At 45.5% G+C, this 19521-nt stretch overlaps 1 protein-coding gene across 6 annotated transcripts in view; it reads right to left on the minus strand.

Annotated features, from left to right (window-relative positions):
• The window catches only part of GRIA1 (glutamate ionotropic receptor AMPA type subunit 1), a 165872-nt gene that overhangs the window by 79030 nt on the left and 67321 nt on the right, over positions 1-19521 (minus strand). For all 6 annotated transcript variants that reach the window (XM_034778625.1, XM_034778626.1, XM_034778624.1 and 3 more), the window contains exon 3: positions 385-624. In XM_034778625.1, coding sequence (XP_034634516.1) covers positions 385-624 — 240 coding nt within the window. The remainder of the gene's footprint in view (positions 1-384; positions 625-19521) is intronic.

Below are 19521 nucleotides of genomic sequence, written 5' to 3' on the forward strand. Positions count from 1 at the left end.
GCCTTGTTTTAACCCACAGATCCCACATCCTTCTATGCATTTATTTACCAGCAGAGCAATGATACCGTCTGTTCATGTTTTGGAAAAAAGGGTTGTTAACAGCAAATTTAGTATCTATATAATTGGTTCCTAGAAGCTCAGTGACTCTCTTTGGTAATTGACCGGTGTTCACTTAACGCAGGGAGCTCAGAGAGTTTTCCAAACTATCCCTGCTGTGTACGCAAATTCCATGCTTGCGTGTGCAAACGGGCATTTGACATGCAGGTGCCCATTATGCCCTAAGTGGCAACTGCACGTGTGCACAAATGGGGGGTTCCCACAAGCATCGGGTTAGGCAGGGGTGACAAACAGACATGCTCCGCCTACTCTGCCCTCGCCACTCACCCCGGTCAGCATCGTAAATGTACACAAACTTCTGCCAGTTGTAGTACTCGATGATGTTGATGAGGGCGTCCTGAAGCTCTGGGCGCAGCTGGAGGACGAACTGGTTGGAGGTGTCGACGGGGAAGCTGGGCGTTATGAAGCAGACGTGGAGCGCCCCGCAGAAGGATGTGAGCATGTTGACCGTCTTCCTGTCGTAAAACCCAAAGATGGCGTAGACGCCCTTGGAGAACTGCGAGCAGACTGGAAGGGGGAGAAGGAGATGGTTAGGGGAGCTAGGCAAAGAAGCCCAATTTCTGAGGCAAGCCTCTGTTGCTCTGGACTATTCAGCCCTCTGTCTGGGCACATAAGCTGGTATAGCCATCCTGCACTGCATTCAGTTAGAGAACCAGGAGGTGGGGGGATGCCCTGCCCTTTAACTCCACACGACTTCTCCAGCTCTGAACTCATCTTAGATGACACTGCGAGGGAGAACGAGTTTGCTGCTCTCCCGCCGCTCCCTTGCGGACACTGCTCATGCTAGGATATGAACCGTTGTTTTGAAGAGTAATCATAAAAAAACGCATTTTAAAAGACGGTCCCAATAAATCACCCAGGCTCCAGAGGGCATGGAGCGACAGCTGCTTGCTGCTCAAGCTTCTGCCAGAGGAGCGCTGAGTGATAGAAGTGTCAGCCTTGCATCCTACTCACCACCCGTCAAGCCACAGGAGGAGAAATACCATCACAGCTCTCTGAAGGAGGGCACCAGGGCTTTTAGAATCTTGCCAGGATATTTCTCTCTCTCTCTCTCTCTCTCTCTCTCTCTCACACACACACACACACTTTCTCTCTCCAGATTCTTCACCCTCTTCTGCTCTCTCTGCACCACTCAGGTTCACATTGCTCCCAGGGCTGAAGTGGCGGGTGGTCGTTGTGCAGGCAGTGCCTTCTATGGCCTTCCCACAACAATGGACCTGGTTCAAACACTTCCCTTCCCAAGTTGCTGGGGGGGGCAGCCCAGGGAGCACATGTTCAATTCAAAAATCAAAGGTTCTTGAAAGAGAATCATCATCCCGGGCTGCGAGCTAGAGCCTTCAGGGCCACACGTGGTGCCTTGGCTGCAGGCTGGACACCACTGAGATAGAAGATGACACCCTCTGCCACCAGCTAAATTGCACATTTGGAACTCGGGAATCGCTGGCTCCCTAGCACCGGGCAAAGGGCATCCCTGCCACAGGAAAAGTGGGGCTTACAGCGGCTGTAGAAGGTGACATAGCCCCACAGATGAGGGTGGGTCATTCCATCCAGTAGAGAGCATTGGCACCCGAACTGGTACAATCTGTACTCCCCACCCCCAAGTCCAGCAAAGCTTGTCAAAGAGCATTGAAGAGTTCAGACCCTGCACTCTGGCAACCGTCCGTAATGTACCTTTGGCCGTCACAAACAATATACGGTTACAATGCACACACACAGCATAGATGATACAGGGTAATGCTGAACTGCATTACACTGTGCATGTGTGTCAAACACACTGTGCCAAGCCTAGGTTTATAACCCTTTATGTCCATCGATGGGGGCCGTGCTGCTATTGGCCACACATTAGGACAACCACCGTTGGCATGGTTACACACTCACAGTGGCCAACAGCAGCTCTGTATTCAAGTCTGACGCGGGCCCAGAAGGAAATGGGAAGTGCATGAAAATGAGCTTCCTATGCCCAGCACAACCACGGATCGGGACCCTTTCATCTCCCTACCGAGGCTAATGTAGGCCTTGGCCTGGAATATGTGCTCGTTGCTACTCAGAAGCTGCCTGCAATGGTGTGTGTGTTGTGGGGAGACAGAGAAGTTCAGGGACCATGGTGGGGGGGATCAGCTAGAGGCCCCCCCAAACAAGGTAGCTTTTGAGTGGAGGGCTCCAGAGGCTGTGCTTTCCCTTCCCCAAATGATAGGGCCCTAGCCAAGGAGCTCCCCACCCCCGCTCTTCCTTGGGGATGGTGGCTGTGAAACAACTCGCTGGCTAAGGCGCTTTGTGGGGGTGCCGAGGCTGCCCAGCCCTGTTGTGGTAGCTTAGCTGCCTGTTTAAGGATGTCATGGGGGCACTGCCTCCTTCCAGCCCAACACCTCAGCAAGCCCCCTGCCACGCGTAGGGGGAGGCGGAGGAGTCGTAGGCTCCACTTCTGCAGAAAGGGGCACTGCTGAGAGGGGCTTCTCACTAAGGAGCCAGCTGGTTCTCCTGGACACCGCATCCGACCAGGCCACAAAGCCACCAGGGCAGAGTTCAGCCCACGGACATTGCTTTAAGTTATTGCAAACTGGCCTGTTTTCAATGTCTGCTACACACCTCAGCCCTACTTCGCGCTTCCAGCAGTCAGGGTGCCCTCGGGTTCCTAGTATCTTTTGTACCTGGGAAGGCCTAGATGCCTGACTGTTTCCATGCATGCAGATCTGGTCCCCCCCATCTCAAAAAAGAGATATTGGAATTGGGAAAGATACAGAAAAGGGCAACAAAAATGATTAGGGGTATGAGGAGAGATTAATAAGACTGGGACTTTTCAGCTTGGAAAAGAGATGACTAAGAGGAGACATGATAGAGGTCTATAAAATCAGGACTGGTTTGGAGAAAGTAAATAAGGAAGTGTTATTTACTCCTCCTCATAACACATGAACTAGGGGTCACCAAATGAAATTAACAGGCAGCACGTTTAAAACAAACAAAAGGAAGTATTTCTTCACACGACGCACAGTCAACCTGTGGAACTCTTTGCCAGAGGATGTTGTGAAGACCAAGGCTATAACAGGGTTCAAAAAAGAACTAGATAAATTCATGGCGGATAGGTCCATCAATGGCTATTAGTCAGGATGGGCAGGGATGGTGTCCCTAGCCTGTTTGCCAGATGCTGGGAATGGGCGACAGGGGATGGATCACTTGATGATTCCCTGTTTTGTTTATTCCTTCTGGGACACCTGGCATTGGCCACTGTTGGACGACAGGATACTGGGCTAGATGGACCCAGAATGGCCGTTCTTATGTTCTTTTGCTTTCGAAGGCTGGGGGTGGGGAAGGCTGGATCAGGAGATGGTGTGGCCTGGAAGTTCACTCTGGCTAGCCCCTCAGGGTGTGGGTCAGGTAAGGCACAGCTCCTGGTTTCTGATCTCAGCAGTTACTGGTACTGCTGTGCAGTATGGGAGGTTGCTGTCTCACGTCGATGGCCTCCTCAGGAGAGCACTTAATGAGATCGTGGGAGCTGCTGGAAAACTGCCTCAAGATTTCAGTGAGGCAGAGAGAGCAGCACACGTTGTGGGTTGTAAAACTCAGTCCCAGATACAGTCAGACTTATTTAATATCACTCCTGTTTATGGCACATTCCAGTTATTCTCAATACATCTCCAAGCCCCAGGCAGTGAGAGTGACAGCATTTCCCGCTGTCAGAACTCCTGGCACTAGCATTGCCTTCCATTGTCACTCCATGTCTTAAAGACCCCTTGGCGGTGACATTTACACTGACTCAAGGCTTCGTGCTGCCCCATGTTAAATAAAGGAGGAGGAGCTGATGTGACAGCTTCATTTTGGGGTCCCCTGGCAAACCCCTGCACGGAATCGCACGATCTGCTTCTAGACTGGTGAGAGCCAGCGCTGTGTATGCCATGTGTTCCAAGGAGGACTGAGGGTGGGGATTAAGAGTCAGCCCCAGATAGCCTTTCTCCTGAGCTTACCATTGTTCCCCCTCCCCCCGATAAACTCCATGTCACAGGAATTACCAGACTGGATCAGACCGTCCAGCTCTGGAGCCCATCTCAGACAGAGCCCTGCCCCAAATGCTTCAGAGGAAGGTGCAAGAAACCCTGCAGCAGGCAGATGTGGGAGAATCTGCCCCACTCCTATATAAATCTCATCCTACCCCCTAATAGTTAGAGATTGGTTTCATCCCTGAAATCGGGACTTTTACATCCCTTTCCAAAGTCTGTTTTTGTTGGCATTAACTATAGATATTCTCCTTCCTATGTATAAGCAGCTGCAGTCCAGCATATCCCCACCATAGTAAGCCAAACACAACCCTGCGAGGGAAGGGCTGTTTAAGGTATGAAAATCAGACCTCTCTCTAGAAGGCTGAGTTGTAACCATCATGACAATCCCAGCACCCACTCACCCCAGTGCCACCGCTGTGACACCCTCCAAGCACCCATTGGAACAAGAAGAAAACCTAGTTTCATTGATACAAGAAACAGACCAGCTGACAGACTCTAGATCTGATGAAGTTTTGCACGGAAAGCTCAGGATTTCAAGACTCATTTCAGCCTGGCCACCACCATGACTCTTCCCATTTCGATGGGCTCAGGAAGGGTGTGAGACTGGAAATGACTGACCTGATGCCCTGATAGTTAGCAGGTGGGTGCATCTCTCTCTGGTCTCTCATCAGAGGACAGTGTAAGTTTTGCCGTGCTTCAAGTGACCAGCCAGGTAAATGTCTCACCCACCCCCCACTATCATGCAGACCCAGACTACAAGTCAAAGTGAGTTTTGACTCAGGGATGTTTGTCAGCGTGTCATGCTAGCACTTTAAACAGCTGCTGGATTTTCTTATTATTTCATATCTGTATTACAGTGCTGCAAGAGGCCCTAAACTGAGATCAGAGCCCTGCTGTGCATAAACATCCTAAGAGACAGTTTCTGCCCCCAAATAACTTAGAGTCTAAAGAGAGGAGACAGTGGATGGCAGACAGGACTGTTATCCGCATTTTGCAGACGGGTGTGCAGTCCCCACTCCACATGCACATGGCAGCTGTGTGAAAGGGCCTGTGCTAACCTGAGCAATTAGGGAGAAGGTAGAGTGCGGAGCTGGCCCCAGAGCCCTGGCTGGCTAAAGGACTGGGAAGAAATCCTGCTGCTTCCAGCCCAGGTTCCTTTGGAGGAGTGGAATCCCATTCCAGAGCACAAGCTCAGCCCTGTCCAAATGGGGCCAGAGGATTGGTTGCAAGCCACCTGGTCGGCTCTGGACCAATCTGCTGGCACGGGAGTTGAGCTGGAGAGAGATGTCAGAGCACATCCTGCTGCTGCTGGAGGGAGCCGTCCCAAACCCAGCCAGAACCTGGGGCTAGGGGGTTGGCCCAGCAAATATACCAGGGTCACAGCGACAGACAGGCTGCAGGAGCAGTCTTGACTCAGCAGAGGTGTTCTGACCACCATGGGGATGGATACCAGTGATGCAGCAGACTCAAACTCCCCCTCGGAGCTCGCCCCATGCCCGAGCACTAGCAGCCATTGCAGAAGGAACCCTGACTGGGGCTGGGGGCAGTGTGGACGCCTGAGGGAGCATATTTAAGCGTTAGGGACTCAGTACAATTGTAGTATTGCTAGTGGGTGTATGCGTGATCCCCGCCCCCATGTAGGAGCCCTTAAATCAGTGGGTCTCAAACCTTTGTACTGGTGACCCCTTTCACACAGCAAGCCTCTGAGTGCGACCCCCCTTATACATTAAAACACGTTTTAAATATATTTAACACCATTATAGATGCTGGAGGCAAAGCGGGGTTTGGGGTGGAGGTTGACAGCTCGCAACCCCCCATGTAATAACCTCGCCACCCCCTGAGGGGTCCCGACCCCCAGTTTGAGAACCCCTGCCTTAAATGGCCTCTTGCACTAACTGAGGCTTGTCCCTGCTCAGACACAAGCATTAGGGTTGTATCTGAATGTGGCATTTATTCATGGGATTAATTCCCGCCTCCCCAAAGGGTGTGGGAAGAAACCAAGAGACTCGGGCCCAGTGAGAAGCAAATGGAGTCCTCTCCCCCCTCAGGCACGTGGCTGGGAATCTGAGCGCCCCACAACAAGCTGGGCCTGGGACTGAGGCGCAGAGAGATGAAGGGCCAAGTTTTCCAAACAGCGTAGGGCTCCCGTTTAGCCACCAAAATAAAGAGGCCAGGTTTTCAAAAGAGCTCCGCACGGTGCGTGTTGAGCTCTTCTGAATGGGAGGGGAGCACTTTTGAAAGTCTGGATGCTCATGACTGGCCCCAAATCACTCATGGAGTCTGTGGGAGAGCTAGACGTTGAACCCCGATCCCACGAGGGCCAAACCACTGCCTTACCCTCCAGGCTGGCCTGCCTCTTTCTGCAGTTCAATCTACCATTGGAACACAGCAATCCTGCCACACCAGAACTTCCACGTTTGGTTTTTTTTTAAAATCATTTCTAAAAGCCTCCAGTAGAAGAATTTGTGGTCACTCTCTTGCCATCTCTTAAAGAGGGGAAGATACCATGGATCCAAAACTGCGACAGAAAAAAAATCCTCTTCTTTGTCTCACTATGGAGTCTCTTTCCAATTGGCGGTAGTATCTGTATCAGCCATCATCCTGGGACTGTCACATTTCCACAGAAAAGTAGCAGATCAGATAGAAGTATTCTCAACATCATTTCCGTGTGACTGGACCAATGGGACTAATGAACAGTGCTGTATGATTCCATATGTGAGAGATAAGACGCAGAGCTCTAGGGAGCCGTGCTCAGAGTCCCTGCATGATTAAAGTGACATGCTTTGTACAGCTGAGCAAATCATTTGCAATTAATAATCCAGACAGTAAATTTAGCCTATTTCTGAGCATACCACGATTTCCTCCAACATGTTTGCTATTTGAAATTATTTTATTTTGTAAAATAACCAAAAATTAACTGTATGGATCAACCATGCATAATCATCACTCCTACGGTGTTCTGAGATACCCAGGAATTCTAGCATTTCCAACAGATTGCACCAAAGAGGACTGAAAGAACTAACAGTCCTTATTGCTGGTAATTTTGGAAAAGACCCCTGGCTCACATCATGTTTTCAGATTCACAGAAACCACTACTAGTCACTGCAGATTATTTGGGGGAAAAGACTGGCCAGGGTTTGGGGAACAACAGGGGATTTCTCATGGCAGTTAGTTAGAAAATGTTAGTAATGTTAATAGTTAAGAATTTCAATCACCTTTCCAGCAATAATCCTAACTCTAGTAATGGACAGGCAATAATGGTCAAATTGTTCAAGGTCTTGCGACTAGTTTGAAATAATTGTGTACCAAATGTATGAATCCTGCAGAAAACAAAGGAGATAAACACTTTCCATGAGTTTAATGGAAGAAGGGAATTTGGAATTTTTTCCATTGTGTTATCGGTTGCATTTTTTGTTGAGAACTGAATATGAGGGGCAACAGGTGTGAAAATGACAGGGGGAGGTTTTAATGGATGGGGGAAAGGCAGCACAAAACACAAAATGGTCAGATTCCTCAGTTTCCTTCCCAGATTCCCATTCACTCAAATCTGGCCCATCCTGTCTTGAGTAGGCAAGAGACCCTTTGCAAACACGTTGGCCATGAGCTGTGGTGGGGATAAGGTGCATGGCTCAATTTACAGGCATTTCTGCCTGTTAGATAAGACGATACTTTCTGTTTCCCAAGTCTTCTCCTTTCATATGAAACCCCCCGGATTAAATAATTGAAACATGACAGGGTTAGGAAATAGGCATTATGTTGAAAGCACACACAGGCTATTGCTCTTCCACTGACACCTGTCAGTCAGCTGAAGACATACACCAAGGCCCCTGAGCTGACAGCCCTAAAATAAGGAAAGAGACATTCTCCAGCTTTAAATTGCACATTTGCATTGCAGGGGAAGAAGGTGATGAAAAAATTCGGACTATATAAACAATTCGGAAACAACTGCTCTCTCTAATCAGTTGGCAGACGGGGGGGGGGGGGGGGGGAAGCAGAGGGAAAGGGCTAGACCCCCTAAGTTGAGTCCTGCTTCTGGGAAGTTCAGGGATGTTTGGAACTGGAGTTTTAGTTTGACCCATTTTAGAGACGGGGTCAGTCATGACATCTGGACCCTGTCACATGATACACTCTCTGCTAGGGTGCCTCCTCCTGGTTGCTCTGGGGATTAGTCCCTTTCCAGGTCTGCTGCCCCCTTGCTGCCCTTTCCCCACACCCTCTGCCCTTGGTTTCTTCCCTCTCTACTGGCCAGTGTGTGGCAATCGGCTCCCTCACTGCGGCCAGGTTGCTGGCTTGATACTAGCCCTACCTGTTCCTTCTCACCTGGGCTCCATCATCACTCATGGGGTTTCTTAGGCCACCTAATTCCCCTCAGCTATGGCCTCTCTGGTTAAGTGGCCCCTTCTCAGCCTCATTATCCCCTTTTAGGCTAGTGTGGGGTGAACACCCCATCACAGACCCACATCTGAGTTCTGCGGAGCTCGGATCTGTGTTTTTTAATCTGACCCATTAAAAACAGCAAGGAAACACCCTTTCTCCTACAAATAGCATAATGGAACATGCAGAAACTGATTCTCAAACCTTGGGCAAGTTTATCCCTACAAAAGTTACTACAAACGTTTTTTTTCCTCCTGCTCATAATAGCCCACCTTAATTGATTTGTCTCGTTAGAGTTGGTAAGGCAACCCCCATCTTTTCATGTTCTCTATATGTATATATATCTTCCTACTGTGTTTTCCACTCCATGCATCCAATGAAGTGGGATTTAGCCCATGAAAGTTTATGCCCCAATAAATGTGTTAGTCTCTAAGGTGCCACAAGTACCCCTCGTTCTTTTTTCTTGGGCAAGTGTGTTTGTTTTCAGTAGTTGGCATTTTTCCCACCATGATAGTTCCCTCAAAGCCAATGCTTCAGCTATGAGCTCCAGGGAACTGTTGTGGTGGTACCGTATTTCAGGTCAGAAATAAGGGAACCTGGAGTAGCCGTGGAGGGACACTGGCCACAAAAGGAATGGAAGTGAGAAATCTCAGAAGGCTACTGGTTTCCTAAGTAGAGAACATGGGGAGATTCTGGTGGGAATTCAGGAACAGAACTTTAGAAAGCAAATTGTTTGCTCTTGAGGGAGCTGGAGAGGTCACTAGAGGGGATATTTAGCAGTCGCTCACCTCTCGTTTGTTTTAAAAGCGGTATTGTCTCCCATGACTGGAGATGTGAAATGTAATATTCAGCTGCAGATTTAACTTCATTTGCAAGGCGTTTAAAAATCCCCAGGTCAGACTGAACTCCACAATGGCTGAAGCCTTATTACCATAATGCAACCCTTCCTTCACCTGGGAAACAGAAACAAAACATAATCATCTAGATTTGAACTCAAAGCAAAACAAACCCACTGGCATTATGGGTGTCAAGAAACAGTTCCAAGGACTCTTGCCTGCTTGCTCTGTGTGTGTATGTGTGAGCATCTTTTATTTTTAGCACAGTCTGCCTGGAGGCAACCCTCACACAGTGATGGAGGACCTGACATCAGGTCGGAGAAGCCGGTGGAATTTGGATCAGAGGGTGCTAGTGTCTGTTCCAATTAGGAACAACTTGGAACAACTCGCAAACATTTGTCCTCAGAGCGCTCCAACGTGGCTTAGGTGCCAGAGTGCATCTCTTCACCAAATCCCAATGACATGCCCACAGATTTCTCTAGCAGGAAAAATAGATCCTATATTCCCCCATGGCTTTTACATATTCCCTTACCTGAAAGTAAACATTTCCCACATATTCGCTCAACCACAAATCAGCCTGATGTCATAATGCAAGAAACATTCCCTCCCGGCCATTTTAAACAGTTTAAAAGGCAATAAGGTATGGTTTCCTTTCACTGTTTCCTGCACTACTTGTAATAATCTCTTGGAAGCTTGAAACCAAATTTGGTTTCCAAATCAAGGTGTGTTACTCCCTGCCATTACATAAGAACACTAGTTAATTATTGTAGGGTTGCTTATGGGCATATGTGCTGCTGGCATTAATTTTTCTCCCTTGTTAGTTAAAAAGGAATCAAAACATTTTAACAAAAACACCCACAAGCAGTAAAGAAAGTGATATGGATTTTTCAGATAGTTGGAAAGAAATCTAATAGTGATATAGACACTTGAATGGCTGACAATTAATTTCTGTGTGCCCGTGGAGCGAAAATCCAATTTGGGATGCTTATTTATTGCAGGTTGCTGGGTATAGCGTCACTGAGTTTAGGCCAAACGGGACAAAAGGGACGACCGGATCACAGGCCACCCACACCACCCAGCGCCCGCGCACTAAACACAACAACTGAAATGAGTCCAAAGTCTTGCAGCCACAGGCAGTGAATAGGCAGGACCCAGGCCCTGGCAATGTCAGGGAAATGGTTAAGTGAGAAGAACGGAAGAAAAATGGAAACAGAATTTACCTTCAGCCATCAGAAATCAACAAAATGGCAACTGGGCTTTCTTCTAGGGTTTCAACCATTCAAGTATACTTTTGAACGAGAATCCTGCAGCTGTTTATGCTTCTGGACTGCAGAGTATGGGTGGAGGCAACCCCAAATGGACCTCTGACCTCTCCATCAGCAATCACTCAAATCTTCCATATCAGATTTCACAGATTCAAATGCTTTTTTTTTTTTTTTTAAAGCTACAATCTTGAAACTTGGTTCTTGTTTGTTACGATGGGAGGGAAGGGGGAAGGATCCAAATTTGCATTTTTTTCATTTTTATCACAGGGCACCAAAAGACTATAAATAAGGATGTCTGAAAAAATGGGGTGGTAGTGAATAGATGATTTTGTGAAAGCTTCATCAGCTTCTTCCTTGATTTTAAATAAATCATATTTAAATAAATTACATATTTAAATAAATATGTAATTGTAGAATTATTGTTTTGTTGAGGAATAGCAAATTAAAAACAAAACCAAATTTTTTTGAAATTCTCTAGTCAGTCTGTTTACAGAAAAATTATGACTTTCTCCCGTGAATGGAGCTGTCAAAGTGGGTAGGAGGCCACCACTCCAGTCATCTGAGGTAACAAATTCTATTTAATGAATTTGATTCAAGAAAATTGTTGAGAGTGAATAGGTGCAAGGCCAGCACCAGTTGTAGTAGCTACATGCAACCAAGGATGAACTGCTGGCAGTTCGTGCATAATGCTTTGCACTTATACAGCAAACTTTATTGGGCAAATCTAATTCTGTGACCTGCAAACTCCACTTTGCCCCTTTGCAGCTCCAACCTGTGTCAGGGCTGGGTGGCTTGGGATCAGGGGTTGTGACCAGCATGCCATCCCTGCCCCCCTCTCATTGCATCGCTGCAGAGCTTGGACACAGTTGAGAATCCAGCCCAGTGTGCTTTGCAGACATCTGTGAATTAAGCCTCCCAACACTAGTGTGAAGAAGATGGATACTATTATTCCCCATTTCAAAGAGGGAGTCAGGAAGAGAGTTGTTAACGTGCTCGCCCCAGGCCACAGAGCAATTTAATGGCAGAGGTAAGAAAGAAACTAAGGAGACATTGTTCCTTGTCCTGTTCTTTAACCACTAGACCATATTTTATAGCAAATGTAGTATGCAGTGGGATATACAGCCAGGCTGGACTTGCAGGATACTTTGGCTAGCAGAGGCTACCAATCTGAATGTCACCCCAAGTAGAATTGCACTTGACACCAATACTTTCTGGGGTACCAGTAAAACAATGGCTAATCAGCATGGCCCAAGATAGTAGTGACAGGTTTCCGAGGGGTAGCCATGTTTGCATCAGTAAAAACAACGAGGAGTCCTTGTGGCACCTTAGAGACTAAGACATTTATTTGGGCATAAGCTTTCGTGGGAAGTGGGTTATATCCCACGAAAGCTTATGCCCAAATAAATGTGTTAGTCTCTAAGGACTCCAAGATAGTAGTGACCCCATTTACAATGGTATGAGGCCGGTGCTGAGATAGGTTGGGTATTCAAATAGCTTACTGAGGATGGGCAGGCACCCTCTGTGGATAGATACAGCCTTTTCTAATTGGGCAAAGTTTGACTAAGGATGGTCGCGTGGCTAAGGCACTGGAGTGGGAGGAAGGAGAGCTGGGTTCAATCCGAGCACTGCTGCCACAGACTTGCTGTGTGATTTTGGGCCAGTCACTTAATCTCTCTGAGCCTCAATTCCCCAACTTCAGAATGGGGCCAAAACTGCCTTCTCCAGCTCTAGCCTATTGAGAGTACAAATTCCTTGGGGCAGGGCCTGCCTCTCACGATCTGTTTATAAAGCACCCCGCATAATGAGCCACTGATATTACTTGGGGCCTCCCAGTACTACCATAATGCAAATAAGTAATGTTAATAATCAGTGTTTTATCCACTATGGTAAACTGCGTCCTAAAAATCTTGAAAGAAAAATCTTTAAAATAGTCACTCTTTTCTATTGCCTTTAATCTGCCCGTCTTGTCATATTTTCAGAGCCGTCAATCAGTATTCCCATTGCCTTCTATGGCACCTTTTTAAACCCAAGCCTTTTTAAAGGATTCTCTCTTCCCATCCACTAAACAGGCTCATTTCTGAGTCATAATACCCTGCCACAGCACTATGAGCAAACACAGTTGCAATAAAGTCCTGTGAAATCTATTCATGAATTGGGATGAGGTTAAAAAAAAATCATATTTACCATATGCAAAGTATATTATACAGTCCCTCTAGCCTATCTCCTCCTTTAGTGAAAAATTTGATTTCTATACTCTGATTTCTCTACATCTGAAGTCCCCAGAAGCAGAGCAATGAATATTAAAGATGATTACTAATGGGAAAATTACATCCATACTATAAACTGAGGTGAGAAATGAAGGTGCAACCAATTCCCCTACCACTGCTCCAGAAACATGTCTGACACATTACTTCTTAGTCCACCGCCAGTCACTGCTGCACTGGTGAAAACTCACTACTGCGGCACAGTCTTGCTGCTTTCTGTTTGGGAATCAAGAACACTGGGGAAAAAAATCATTTTAGAAAATCACTACGTGCTGAGAAAATAGCCAGCATTTTGGAACTCGGTAGGTCAGCATAACATTTAATTGCAAGCTATAACATTGTAACTATTAAATAAAGAAAAAAAAAAGGGGGGGGGAGCCAAATGTGTCATGTAAGGTAGAACTTGCTGTAAATGAAATGCATTTTGTCATCAACAGCTTCTTTTCTTTCCCTAATGTATTATACTTATTCATAGCAGTTCTGCTAGACATAGACATCTGCGCCTGTCTTCAATGCAAGTTTCCTTTTTGATGAGGCTTTTGTAAGTATTTGTTTTAAAGCCTGTTATAGGTTGATATATAAAAGCCTTGTAAGCCGCAAGCCATGGGCTTTCCCAGTATTTCTCTGGAGAGGCTATTCGACAGCCAAATATTTCTTACCATCAGGAGGTTTCCGTGACACTTACCCTAAATATTCCCTTTCTTAATTTCATCCCATTAATCCTAGTTCTACTTCTATACACCATACTTAATAAAATATGTGCATATGCTTCCCAAATTTGCATTGGCCATTTTCCCCTCCCCACAGATGCATTACATTGCAAATCTAATTCGTTGCCTACTCCCAATCTTGCTTCCTTTGTAGCACTACTGCTCTCCACGTTTCTGCCTCCCATTGAAAAGGTGTGCTTTGGCTTATTTTTCCCAGCGGTGGTTTGCTTTTTCAAAGTTATTTTCTGCCTACATTTTAAACCTCTCAGGGCCCCTTTCTATTTTTTCCTCTGTCCTCACTGGTATTTGCATCTCCTCCCCTGGCAGCCCATCCATTGTTTTCAGCTGTTCTGCTCTTTACTCCCACTTGTAGATCTTTAATAAATATGGTACTCACAGCTATCGCTAACCCCAACCATGTATCAGACACGCCCCTGCCACTGCAACTCAATGCCTTTGGACTAGTCCTCATTCCTTACCCACTGTTTAGTCTTTTAGCCAGTTTTCAATCCACAGGACACCATTTTTACCTAAATATATTACATCCACTCTCTTCCCCTCATCCACTAAGTCCCAGAGCCCGTAATTTCCCATGTGTGGGAAAATAAAGATCCCCATTGACTTCTGAGCTTTAAATTCTTCTAAAACAACAAGGAGTCTGGTGGCACCTTAAAGACTAACAGATTTATTTGGGCATAAGCTTTCATGGGTAAAAACCTCACTTCTTCAGGTTTTTACCCACAAAAGCTTATGCCCAAATAAATCTGTTAGTCTTTAAGGTGCCACCAGACTCCTTGTTGTTTTTAACTTCTGAGCAGGATCATGGCCTAATCTTATAACTCTGACTCTGGTTGGTAAATGAAAGATGAATTAATTGCCAAATGTGTTTGTTTCCAGGTGTATTTGTTTTTAAAACTAGTTATCTCTAGGCATTTATATGCTCGTCACCATGGTAGGATACCCGAGCATCTAAGATGCATGGTACATACTGCGAACAATTTATTCTTGGTTTGTTTTAGTTTGAACCCAGAAAAAATGCTTTGTTCTTGTTACTAATGTATTTCCTGGGTTTTTAAAGACATGTTCTAGTACAAATAATGCGGCTTGAACACAGGAGGTGTCACTAGTAATGTTTATGACAAATGTAGAAGCTAAAACATAAATGAAGTGTGTTTGCCTCATAAATCATTCATTATATGGATTCGCTTGGCTAACGGTCTCCTCTGAACATTCCAGTAGCAGATGACATTTGGAGACCCGATCCTGCATTCTCTCTAGCCCCAGAACGCTCACTGAGCACGTGGAATTATTTCCCCTTCCCCTCTGCTTCCTCCCTTTCACTAATCTTCCTAACTTTTAGCCTCTGGGTTATTTTGCAGTATAGAATGTAAGTCCTGCCCTTAGGTGTACCTGAATTAAAAGAATCAACAAAGCCTTAAGGCTATTGCTTGACAAATGCATAGAGAGGAACAACGTAATGTAATAGTCATCCCCTATGGATACAGACTTTAACCAAGGGACCAAACAACAGGCCCCTCTAACAAACCTCGATCTACTGAGCAACTGTGTTAGGTCAGCCAGGCTGTTATATAGCCCCAAGGGATTCCCCACAAGTCTCTGCCCCAAGACCTCCCTCCCCTTCCCACTCAGCTGCAGCCAGTTTCTTGCTTGCATGCTTAGGCTCTGATCCTACAGTGCCTTGCATCCTGTGCAATCACTAACAGCTGAGCAAAGTGGGTGCTAAACCTGCTAGATCAGAATTGTAGGATCAGCTACTCACTAAGCCCAGATGTAAATGACTGTCCCGGGTGCAAGTTCACAAAGGGCTTTATGTTTGTTTTGAGGGCGAATCCCTTCTCTACTCCTAGTTTCTAAACTGAAAGGAAAGAACCCTTGTTTTCCCTGAGTGAATACATAGGATTTGTGAGGATTAGTACTCCTGACTGGATAAGAATTACACTCATCCTATTATTTTGGTTTCCCTGTCCCCTGAGTGTGCTGGTTTGTCTCTGCCACCTGTCATGTCCTGGCTGTTAGACTGCAAACTCTTTAGGGGCAGGGACTGTTATTCTGTTTATATTTGTATAGTACCCAACCGAGATGGCCTGTAGATGCTACTGTAACATCTACAGTTTAAATAACAATAATACATTTATCTCCATAACAAATCCCCTCTAAGTTGTCTCCTTGGAGTTAGAGAATCACCTTCCCAACTGAGAAGAAAGAGATGCTATGGCTGGATAACCATAGAGAGTAATGCAAAGGATATGGTGGAAAGACCTAATTCTAGGGTCAGGAGAGTTTTCCCCAGCTTAGCTGATCTTGTGGTGTTTGTAGTGATGTAATGGTTATTATATCTTCTGTGTGCTGTGTCTTTAAATGTCTGTTTGCAAAGACAGTTGCTGTTGTGTGATTGATACAGCACGTTAGAGGGGATCTATCCACTTTGCTCAGCCTTGGTAAGTTTACTTTTGCCCTTTGCTGGTTTTCGTTGTTTTCCCCATAATCTGAAATGAAAGCCACACCGACTACAAACATGTAGTGTATACTGAACTCGTATGCCCGCAGATGAGCAGAAGGAACCACAGTAAATGTTCTCCTGGTGGCAAACTGCTACCTGATCTGGGCAAGGAAGGAGGAGCTCCCAGCTATCCAAGAGTAGGAGTGCCTTTCCTTTGCATGGGCAGCAGGGAGATCCTCTTCCTTCCCCAAATCACCCCACAGGGGGAGCTTTCCTTTGTGACTCACAGTAGGACGGGCTAGTCACACCCACCATGGAAAGGAAGATGGGCCAATGATAAGGTAGCAGTTTAAGACTTGGGAAACTTGGGTTCAGTTTGCTGCTCTGACACAGATGTCCTGTGTAACCTTGGGCAAGTCACTTAGCCTCTCTGTGTCTTAGTCCCATCAGTAAAATGGGGGATAATAATTTGCCATCTCATAGGGGTGTGGTGAGGATAAATCTATTAAAGATTGTGAAGTGCTTTGATATATACGGATGTAGGGTGCGATATAAGAGCTAGGTAGTATTATTATATGTCTGGGATTTTCTTTGTGTGTGCATTATTTACAGCATAAGTTTAAACAGTTGCGTATGACAGCTGTCTGAAGAGTCGTCTAAAGGTCAACTCTTCATGTGCCAGAATAGCGCCGGGATATGATCCATTGCTCTAATACACAGAACCTTTATAATGTATCAAGAAAAGAGCAGCAAGAGTATAAATGCAACACGTTCAATTTAAATAATGTTGAAAAAATGTGTCAGGAAATGCAGGCTGGCACTCTATCCAGAACGTACTTCTGTGCCTGAGTTTTGTGTTACATATGGTCTGTGAAATAACATACTGTTCTGAGTGGAGGTGTGCAAAGAACAGAGTTTTTTTAGTTCTCTTCTACCGCTTCCTCCTCCCCCTCCCACCAATTGTTTTGGGTGGACCTGGGAAAAGAAATGTTTTAAAACGTTCAGTGAATTGAAAAGTTGAAAAAATGGTTTTGGATCACATGAAATGTTTCATTTGACTGGAAATGAAAAGTTTCATATTGATTTTATGCATTTTTAGCATTCTTACATTAAAAAAAAATAAAATGTATGGACATTTCAGAACAAACCATTGCTTCAAATAGAAAAATTGAAATGTTTTGATTTGAAAACGTCAATGTTTTTTTTTTAATTACTTTTTTGGGGGGAGGAGGAATTAGTGGGAGGAGGAGGTTTGACCTAAACAATTTGATGAAACTGACATGAATTTGCAAAACGTTTCAGTGTTACAGAATCTCCATTTTTTTGCTACAAAAAAACGTTTGGGTCAAAAACATTTCTCCCAGCTCTAGAGTCAAGTCTTTTTTAATACCCAAGCACAACAGGTTAAGCTAGGCACAGACTTGCAGAGGCCTTTGACTTCTGAATGTACAAGTCTTTATGGTTTAAGTCTAGCCCTGAGTGGTTCTCTGTTATAGTCATTTGTTGTAGAGTTTTTTTTTTCTCCCCATCTTCACATTAAGGCTGAATTACAGTGTATTCATAGCTTTCTTCAGACTTGTTCAATGTCAGAGATAATATGACCATTATTTCCTAGGCTTTATAATAGCACCGATCCTGTCTATGTTGTGAGCATAATAAATGATATCTAGTAGATTTTTATTTCTACAGTGCTCAGACCGCAAGGCCTCTGAGAACCTTGTCAAAATACCCAAGCCATACAAACTGTAGTTTAACTTGGGAAGTTTTAATCATTGTGGGAGACTCTACTCCTTAGACAGCGCAAACGCAGAGCTGTGACAGATGGCTGGATCTGGATATTGGATTTGTAATTTGGGGGACTTCTGTACTAATAACTTGCAGTGGGTGTTGGAGCAAACAATTTACCAGAAGTTCATCACACTAACATACCCAGACGGAGCCCCTACAGCTAGGTTGTGCCTATTAAACTTGGAGCCTGTGTGTGAGAGTTTGAACAAAGGAGCTAAAGGAGAGAGGGACCAACCAGGTTATAAAATGTAGAGGGGCTGGGAACAAACCCAAATCAAAAGAACAAAGGATTCTAAACCTTTCCTTTGAGCCAGTGACCTCCTGTGAGCATCCGTGAGTTTCTTGGCCTTATACATTGTGCTATAATCAATCCAGCTGGGCAAATGGAGTAAAAAGCAAGAACCTCACGGGAAGAGAAAAGGGTGATTGAGTACCTGTTGACGGAATACCGGGCCAGGGCTTTTACAGCCAGAGGCCTCCCTGACCCTGCAATCGGAGCCAATTCCCAGATGGAACCCCAGTGAAGTCAGTGTGGCTCTGCTGGGCCATGGGATCCCCTTGCAGATGTGGGATAATCTGCTTCGCATACTGCACAGTGTGCAAAACCATCGGAGCCTGAGACACACACATTTGCATAAGGGATTTGGATGCCTCATTCCTATCAGTATTAATGGGAACTGGGCATCCTGCTACCAAGGTGGCTTTGAATTCTCAGCCATAGAACATTATGTCACTGTACTCAGAGAAAGAGAGAGAAAGACTTACTTCTTCCATATCACATATTTGCACTGAAATATTTGTTCTCTTGGTGGATATCAGTCATCTCTTGTACCCTAGAGCAGGGGTTCTCAATCTAGGGGTTACAGAAATCTGCTTGGACTGTCACAGCTACCATCATTGCCCAGCTAAATGAGATGAGGGGATCCTGGCTAGAGGGGATGGATAGCTAGGAGTAGTGGGAGAGGGTTCTTAGTATGGGGAAAGTGTTCCAATAGGGAAAAGGTTGAATACTGAAGTCCCAGGGATAGGTGTTAGCCCAAATGAGGACTTACCAATGAGTTCCAAGTAGGTCTGGCTGGAAAACAAGCATCCGATTGCACAAGAAATGGGAGGTTTTGACATTTGTTTATGTTCCGCATCAGAATGAAAAGGCAACCTTTCAACTTTTTATTTAGTAGAAAAACCAGGAGAGATCCACCCCGGAATAGCTAATAGCTTGCTTTGGAGACTGGACTCAAAGCTGGTCTCCCAAGTGAGTATCCTAACCACTGGGATGGGCTTCCTTCTCTGGTTTTGACCAGAAATTCCATCCTGGACTTGAGAAACCTTCCTGCTGAGAGTTTAGTCAAAACCAGTTTCCATGAAAAGTTTCTGCTTAGACGAATCAGCAATTTCTGTTGGAAAAAAACAGCTGAAAAACTCCCAGCCATTTCCAGTCCCGAGCATGGGAAAACAAGAGAATTAATATGGAACCGGCTTTCACGTTTAACTGCAGCGGGCGCTATCAGTTGATTGCTAATATATTATTATTACACACAGAACAATCAACTTCTCTCCATTCCATTTGCCATTCTGGAAGAGTTTCTAGAGCCCGGATGGAAGAATCTCTTGGGTGAGCTGGAGAATGAGTGGGCTTATGTAAAACATCCGGCATAAATGCACAGCACATAGATACAAAAAAGAAAACAGGAATGAAAGTTGTCAGGAAGTTGGG

The sequence above is a fragment of the Trachemys scripta genome, chromosome 8, assembly GCF_013100865.1.
Source record: "Trachemys scripta elegans isolate TJP31775 chromosome 8, CAS_Tse_1.0, whole genome shotgun sequence".
In the NCBI taxonomy this organism is placed as follows: domain Eukaryota; kingdom Metazoa; phylum Chordata; order Testudines; family Emydidae; genus Trachemys; species Trachemys scripta.